The sequence below is a fragment of the Notothenia rossii genome (assembly GCF_949606895.1).
Source record: "Notothenia rossii genome assembly, chromosome: 9".
NCBI classification, from domain to species: domain Eukaryota; kingdom Metazoa; phylum Chordata; class Actinopteri; order Perciformes; family Nototheniidae; genus Notothenia; species Notothenia rossii.
Window position 1 is genome coordinate 57989835 of NC_136907.1, and position 9206 is coordinate 57999040.

Below are 9206 nucleotides of genomic sequence, written 5' to 3' on the forward strand. Positions count from 1 at the left end.
CTTTTTATGAATAACTGCCGCATTACAAGCTGTCGTTCAGCTAATGCTTCCTACTCTTCTCGTGATGAATGCCTGTAGCGCATTATGTCAGTCCAGTATATTGAATATTCATTGCTAATAGCTCAGGTGCAACTTTTTTACAGGAAGTATAAAAGCCTATTCCATACTGCCTTATTTAATAAAAAAATCATCAATTACATCCTAAGCACATTTTATTAACCTTTATCAGACTTTATTGTCATGTGTTTTTACTCTTTATTTATTGTGTTGAGTCCAAATGAGATCATTACTGCAAGATAACTATTTCAGGCCAAAGAAAGTATGCCAAAAGTGCATCCTGCTATCTGTGGAGACTCTCTTAGGAAAACATCAAAGGTCCTTTACATGTCACATAACACCATTTGGGCCAGGTGATCAAAATAGATCCAATCACTGATCAGATGCCCCCCAATACAGGATGTTGTAAAGGCCCCCAAACAACTTGTTTATTCCTCCCTCTCTTTCCTGTAGTCATAAAACCCTTTATCTTACTTCCGTGAACAAAGACCAAATGTTCTTCTCGTACAAAGCATATTTACAGTATAATATCAGAGCATGTGTTATCTCTAAGGATTTAAAATACGTCCAGGATTACACTTTATTAAGCTTGAATTCCATAATTGCCATGACACAAAACCATGGTTAGAAAAAGTAATGGGGTATCAGAATCAGAATCAGAGGGGAAATGTTACAGCAGAAAAGAGCCAAAGACAGCTTAATGTTAACTAAGAAGCATGCATAATATTCTTTATTAAAGATTATATAAAAGTATACCCTGTATAGCCCTAAAAGGGCAAACAAACTGTTGTTTTGAACTAACAAAAGTCCAGTATGTCAAAGCGTAAGGAGATTGTCAAAGGGCACAATTTGAATTGAAACTTTGACTTTCAAATTGACAAACGCACTCCTGCATCTTGCTGACCTGGCAGATCTACGAATACCATGAACAGCCTTAAAATGTATAATCTTTGTTGCTATAGCCTTTTAACAATCATGCATTACAGTGGAACCCTCATAAACTTGGTATCCTAATATCCTCTCTGTAGATGAATTGAGCCATACAAAAACATCTCAGAAAGAGCTTATTTATCCATCAACACCCTAACAATCATCCGGCTGACAAATCGACTTAGAAGAGGCAGCCCTAGTTTTCTGTCAACTTCTTTCCTGCTTTACTGTCAACCGTCCAATAATGACAGAAATTTCATTAAAAAAAGAGTGTATCATGTTGCATTAGATTAAGTGTTATTACTCCACTGCTACTTTCCACCCCTGTGGACAGGTATTTATTGACATTTTATTTTCCCCTTGCTGTATGCTACAACATTTTTGAGCTCTGATAAGTTGATACATTTATAAGTAGACAAAATAAAAGCAATAGAAATACCTTCCTGTCTGTATTTTTAGACCTGGAACAACTTTTGATCATCGCTTTGACAGTTCTTTGTAACACATACAGTAACGCCACTGTTGATACTTGGTGACTTATAGATACCAATGGGCCCATTGTTGGGCTTTTGGGATTAAACTCACTGGCCAAGTCATTTAATACGTTCTCTTGCTGCCTATTAACATTACAGAATTATTATGATTTTCATAAATTAATTGAAGTCAAAGTTCATTTCTTCTCATAATTTACAGTCTGTTGACAGCACGAGGAGTCAGATGTGGTTGAGTTGACGTGGTTAACATTGTAAGTGGCCAATGAAAATACAAAAAAGATTTGCTCAGATTTGGTTCACTGACAAATAGACTTGGATCGGATTTTCACGGGGGTGGGGGGGGGGTGATTGTATACCCTGCCAGATAAAAAACAGGCTTTATATCCTTTCATAAATGCTCCTGGCTCATTCTCCTATCCCTCTTCCAAGGTGAGCCAAGTCAGTGTTATGTTTTTGACGGTGACGGTGTGTGCGAGGAGTTTGAGAGGGGCTCCAGCGTTCAGGACTGTGGTTACTTCACACCTTTGGGCTACACCGACCAATGGGCATCCACCGCCACTGCTTCTCACCAGGACCCCGACCACTGTTCAGCCAATGCTGCCACCGGAGAGCCATCGCTTACCAAGGTATGACGTATCAACCACAGGGCACATAAAAGACTACCGGATGGCGGATTTGGAAATCGGCAACATTATTAACAGCTGGCTGCATTCCTGAACAATTAAAGACGCATTTGTCTCTTTCCTATTTTAGTCTGGGTAGTACTGTCGGCTTGACATTTTGGCCTTAGTCCAGCCCCAGCTAAGTCATCATAGAAGACAGATTATTGGTTCCCTCCCCTATATTTCACTTATTTTCTATTCACACAGCCAGTTTCTTACAAGACAATTAAACAATTCCTCAAGTTTATTACGTGCTAAGAAAACTGCTTATCAGACCAGAACACATTTTCAACAAGTTTTTAGTTGTGCAGAATAAAGATTAAGTAAAGGTGTGTTAAAGTAAAAAAACAGGAGTATCATTTCTTCATTGCTTCTACTGAACAAGACTATGCTTTAATATCAGTATTTCTTCTAGCTAGTTGTTATACAAACAGCCATTTTACTTGAGACCTCAATAAACTGTACTTTGCCTTGTTTGGCAAGATTATGGATCTGGCCTGATCAATCAATAAGAATCACGTTTTAACACTCAAGAGAAAACAAAGTAACACAACTCTTCAGGTCACACTGACTTACATGACGTAATTGAAATGCAAGCCAGTAATGACTCAATGCATTGGTTAATATTGAACTATTTCTGTTTAAGTGATGGAATCCGAGCAGCAATTGGTAAGGGAAAAAAGACTGAAAAGGAAGGATTTACAAACAAACAAATTAAGTTTAAGCATGGAAACTTCAGAGTAACTGTTAGTCGGCTCCTTTGGGCAAATAACATGATGCAAGCCTGTTTTATCATGGGAGGATTGTTGGTGTCAGACACACTGGTCCAAGCATCTCAGAACTGGCAGATCTCCTGGGATCTTTCAGCATGAATCAGCCTGATATATTACAACATATTACTAGACCGACTGGAAAACTGGGTGGGAATTTCGGCAACAGTTCTATATTGGTTTGAATCCTACTTAAATGACAGGCACAACTACACATCTGAGTTTACAAATATGACATGTGGGGTTCCTCAAGGCTCTATCTTGGGGCCATTCCTCTTTAACATCTACATGCTACCACTGGCTCAGATAATGAAAAACAACAAAATAAGTTACCATAGCTATGCAGATGACACACACATTTACCATTTCACCAGGAGACTATGCTCCAATTCAAACACTGAGTAAATGCATTGAACAAATAAATGACTGGAAGTCTCAGAATTGTTTTCAATTAAACAAAGATAAAACTGATGTAATTGTTTTTGGATCCAAGGAGGAATGACTAAAAGTCAGCTCTGAGCTTCAGTCTGCAATGTTCAAAACAACAGAAAAAGCCAGAAATCTAGGTGTAGTCATGGACTCTGTCCTGAATTTCTGATATCCTGCAAAATTATGAACCTCCCAGAACTCTCAGGTCTCCTGGGATGGGTCTGCTTTCTGTCCCCAGTCAGAACTAAATATTCAAAAGCAGCGTTCAGTTATTATGCTCCAAATATCTGGAACAAACTACCAGATACCTGCAGGTCCGCTGCAAATCGTACTATTTTTAAATCCAGGCTGAAGACTTTTCTTTTTGTTGCTGCTTTTATTTGAGCTTTTCATATCTCACACTGCACTGTAACTTTTATTCATGTATTTAATACCTGTGTTATTCATGTATGATGTTTATTTTATTATCTTTGCTTTTTAATGACTGTTTTTAAATGTGATTTTATAATGTGTTTCCGCTGCACTATTTCTTAATGGTCTTAATGTTTTTCATTTTTGTAAAGCACTTTGAATTGCCCTTTTTGGAAAGGTTCTATAAATAAACGTGCCTTGCCTGGATGTCAAATGCCACACAGAATGTGGGCTTTTCTCAACACACAAAATAATCAAATCAAATGTATTGAATCAGTCAGTCAGATAATATCAAAGTTACATTTTTGTTCCTCCATAATGTGGAATATGTGGCAAAGACACAAATTAAACCATGTGCCAATTCAACAAATGGGATTTTCAACAAGGATTTTAAATGTACACATTAAAAGGTAAGGTCAGGATAACTTTGAAAAGTAAAACAAGATTAGTTAAATTAATGTTAATAATATTCAATTTTCTTTGTTCTGAATATAGCTTTGCAGGTACCAACACCTGGAGGTGAGTGAGAGAATGCCCACGGACGCCTGGTTCCCCTGTGTAGCTCAGTCCGACACAAACAATGACCTGGAACATCCATTTTGGCTAAAGGTACATGTGTGTGTGCGCACTATATACATACTGTATATTTCCCCCCCTCCGCTAAGTGACTGTGGGTGGCTACTCTTTAAGCTTCCAGCACTTTCCAGTATTTTTAAAATTGGGTTGAAAGGCCTCACACAGTCTGCTGACTTTAACCTGCACACATTCCTAACTTTCTCACAATTGCATGATTCATACAATGGATTTTTTTTAACTTGAATTACTCATTTCCCAAGACAACTATAAATCAAGGGTACTAATGATCTGTAGATGATTAATGAATCATGACTTACCCTCTACTTATTCTTGTAGCGTGCATTTTGTGCTATTTTTACCCATTGGATACTAATCCCTCAAATCCTTCAAAAATGACCATTACCAGTTAACTAACAATACAAGATCAAGTGTTATATAATTAACTCATCATTCATAATTAAATTCCCTTAAAGTTCTAAAAGTTATTATAGCACTGGCATCGCAATGAACAATAACAATTTTGTAATCACTACAAGATCATTATGAAAACATCATTTATATTGTCGTTTATTTTGGCCCCAGAGAATGCAAAGCAACCAAAAAGTTAATTACCTATGATACTCCTAATTGTTTAAAACATTTTCAAAAATGACACATCATAAAGTAATGTTATGAATTGTTGATACATGAAATTGTGAGAGGATTACAGAAGCTGCGGCTGCTGTTTAGTTGATATGCTTGCCTAAAGTCCTGCTGTTCTTTGCAGCCCCAACATTCACTAGCCAACAGCGCTTCACATAGACATGCAGGTTTGTGTACTGCATTGTATTTGGACCCGGCTTTCCATTCCAGACCTGTGTATCGTTCTTATATTTATGTTTTGTAAGTCAGACTTTCCACAGCCACAGTTCCCAAAATCCACTCTTCAGGTCCAGACTAAGCACATGATAGCTGTTGATTTGAGTGATAGCCTCATAAACATGTCTGCCGTGCTCTGGATGAAGGTTCCTTTACTATCATGAGCCTGCTTCTTCCTTCCTTTGCATATATTCATTTATTTTTATCTATCACCATTTCCACTACTTTGTTGAGTGACTCATCTTTCTGTCCCTTGCTTTCTCTATGGACACCTCCAATCAGGCACACCTCTGTAACATCTCTGGAAGGCCACTTTCTCTCTAAAGACCCTTTCACTGTCTGAAGGGCCTTCATGATAACCGCCTGTCCTTAAAGTTTTTCTTTCCGTCTCTGAAAGGCACCCTCATTTGAATTACAGTCTTGCTCTCTTTGAAAAGCGTTCCTCAGCCATCGTCAGCTATCATATCCATCTCTGCAAACTCTCTTTAAGGCATCCGTACTATAAAAGAGTTGCACTTAGGAAGCCCTTACTAATTTACTAAACTAAAAGTGATACTCCAAAATCCATCTTTTCAGTATGAGAGACACAGTCTGTGAGCAGGTGGCTCTGAAAAGTTGAATATCCATCATTAGAACACAGGTTAAGGTTCATTTGGAATCAAAGCAGTTACATTGATTTTTAGTCAGAACGCAATTACCGTACTATACGGTTCCTGCCATGCAGCAACATGCACATGCATTGATTAGGACATGTACTGTAACAGCACCCAACCTTTGCTCTTCCTGTGGTGACTTAGTGGTCTCCCAGACAGACCTCTTAGTACTCGTTGTGGCTTGTTTGCTTTTGTGCAATACCCTGTTTTCCTCCTTTTTAATGCCCAGTTCTTGTTATGCTCAGTTCATGTCCTTGCAATCTCTTTTGGAGGACTGCAGACTGACAAGTTTCTACCATGATAATAGACTGTTTATAAGAAATGAACCTAGTCACCGTTACGTCAACCACTGGTTTTTGGCCATTGCCATCTTAGTGCCTTTGAACGTGTAGTGATTCAAAAAAGCAGAGCAGAAACGACCAAATGCTGAACACAACCATTTTAGACCACCAAAAGTCTAAAACTAACTTTCATACACTGAAAACTAACTTTGGAAGTGTTAAGGGTGTTGGAAAAAAATGTTGATGACACACAAGTTAATAAATCAAGTTCGAAGTAGGTACATTTTTTTCATAGAGTTCTACAGATTTTGAAAGCGTCCTTCTGGCCAGAATGTAACTTCAAGGCAATTTCACATTGGCTTCAACTTTTCAGACCAGAGGTGGCCGACTGAACATGACTCGGTGAGTGTGTTACCAGTCAAATGTCTTATCTGCCACATGGAGCTTTACAAGAGCTTAACACAATAATCCAAGTTCCTCCCTAGACTGTTCAGGCCACTGGGCAACCTCGAGGAGTTTCTTGTTCAGTGACAAGGAACAGAACCCTTAGTTTGCCAACCCTAACCCTAACAATTGGAAAGCGCATTGGGTCAATAATCTACCCTTTCCTGACTACCATGGTCTACTGTATAACTGTTTATTGATGTATCATGTAAAGTATTTCATTTGCAGAAAACCCATATTCATGTATGAATAAATCTTTTTTTCCTTATATAAATATTGTAATTTTCGTCATTGATCCAGGTGGGATTTCTCCACCCTGGAGTGGCAGCCTCTGTGATGGTGTACCTGGCTTCAGATGGGTCATGGTCTGGGGAGCAATGCCGGAGGACAGCCACCATCCTCCTGTCTGATACTACTGGCAAAAACCACTCACTAGGTGCCTTTTTATTTGTATTTGAAAACCAATAACTTAACAACACAACAAACTGTTGGCATGGTGAGAAGCTAAAGGACTACTTTGAACTCTTCTACTTAGGCACGCATGACCTCTCATGCAATCGGAACCCGTTGGTGGTGAATGTGACCCATGACCTTTCTCGACCCTTCTTCATCACGGCGTCTGTTATCCTCCTCTTCTCCTCCCCCTTTGTGGCAGTGGGAGGCGTGGCCCTGAGGACCTCCTGCCACTTTAGCACCTTCGCCCTGACCGGGTGCGCATCTGAGGGTGGGCTCTCCCACAACTACCTACTTATCACACACACATGCTTTCACACACATGCGCACACATACACAGCATGTCAGTAGCTCTGTTTTCATTCAATTGCCAAGCAAGTTTGAAGCAAGCTCTAGAAAAGTCTGACAAATAAAACACTAGGCTACCCTTTACACATGACTGTTATCCACCAACAGTAGTAGAAGAACAGACTGTTAAACCGAAAACAGTACGAATCGCCTTGGCCATCTTACCATCTATGATGATATACAAAGAGAGGTATTCAGTAATTTATTCGGCAATTTAGTCTGGGGTTCTAACCAACCCAACTTTAAAAATGTGTTAACACGTACAAAAGAAAAATGTGTGATCTTGGCATTTTTGTGCAAGGCATTGGTATGATATTTGATGATAACATAACAGGTTGATTACCAAAATGACAGCCTCCCCAAATCTTGAAATACTTCTTATATAAAACTAGTGATCAGTTTAGGCCTCCTAGTTGCTCTGTTTCTCCCTGCCTCTCATCCTTCTCCCTTCTCCCTCCATCTCCACCTGTCCTCCATCTCCTGATATAGCTGTTTGCGGCAACCGTGTCAGTTGGACAGCTGCAGGCCTCCCCATTTAGAGCACGCCACTGTCAGGTAGGCCCTTTGCAATGAAACACTGAACAATGAGAGAGCTGACACAGCAAACAAAAGGACTATCTATATATCAGTGTTTCTCTGTAGGTGTACAGGAGGAGGGGAGTCCTCTCACTGCTCAGTTCAATGTCGTCATGGTTTCAGCATCAGTGTCCAAAACAGCAGGGGAACCGTATCCCACCAGGTACACTGAATATTGTATTATCTGTTGAACTGTTTCTATGTGAGGTCATCCAAATTTATACATAGGTAAACACATATGTATTATGCCAGAGATAGTAACATCTTCTTTTGATTAAAAAAAAACATGCTAAGTGAATAATACATTATATAAAACCAAATAGAGTGTATGCAGATGACACCGCATTTCAAAGGAAAAGCTCACGTGTCAAAATTATTCAGAGAGAAGTCTAGGAATTGTATAGGCCATTGTATACCCTAACCAATATGTCATAGGGTTAAAATGAACCAAATCCCTTCTGAATAATACAAACGGTTGAGGCAAATGCTTAAATATTGGCAATGGAATCTACCTAATTAGACTGTGAACGCAATTTCACTTTTAACATGTTTATCAGTTTTTTTTTTGTCATATTTTTTTTTAACAGTTAACTTGAACAAACTCATTGTTATTATGAACAAAACATGTTTTCATTTTTGTCATTATGTGATGTTCCCCTGTCTTTATTTCAGAGAGATGCTCATCTGGAGTGTTTCCATGGTTCCTGGGATCGTGTGGTCAGCTGTCAGCCTGTAGACTGCGCCCTGCCCGATCAGTCTCATGTCTACCACGCTATATTCAGCTGCCCCTGGGGAACCACCTTTGGAAAACAATGCTCCTTCACCTGTGGATCACCAGCTATACTGCAAGGTAAGTCATTGTCTATTCTACTCTATTCTCTCTATTAACTCTAGTCAAGTCTCATCTAAAACATATGCTGTGTCTCAATTTGCATACTTCCGTACTTACATTTGCTATTTTGAGTGCAAAGTATTGCTAAATGCATTAACTGGAGGGTGCACTCATAACAGTCAAAAAGTTGAGTGAGGACACTTCACGCACTCAATGATCGCCATCTTGGATACTTAACAGATGTGGCACCAGACATGATTGCAGGTGCTCGGATGAAAGTAGCTCTAAGCTATTCAAACAAAAGTAAAACATGTGTTTCTTTTCACACAATTTAATAAACCATTGACTAGTTTGGAATAAAAGTCGATTTGCTAGCGCTAACGATAACATTGCTAGCTAACAGCGATAAAGGCACAAGAGCAGTGTGTGATT

The 9206-nt window shown here is 39.1% G+C and overlaps 1 protein-coding gene across 2 annotated transcripts in view; it reads left to right on the forward strand.

The window, feature by feature from the left end:
• Positions 1-9206, forward strand: part of pappa2 (pappalysin 2) — a 71268-nt gene that overhangs the window by 32680 nt on the left and 29382 nt on the right. For both annotated transcript variants that reach the window (XM_079648513.1, XM_079648512.1), the window contains exons 14-20: positions 1911-2107; positions 4249-4362; positions 6866-7001; positions 7101-7275; positions 7856-7921; positions 8009-8105; positions 8615-8792. In XM_079648513.1, coding sequence (XP_079504639.1) covers positions 1911-2107; positions 4249-4362; positions 6866-7001; positions 7101-7275; positions 7856-7921; positions 8009-8105; positions 8615-8792 — 963 coding nt within the window. The remainder of the gene's footprint in view (positions 1-1910; positions 2108-4248; positions 4363-6865; positions 7002-7100; positions 7276-7855; positions 7922-8008; positions 8106-8614; positions 8793-9206) is intronic.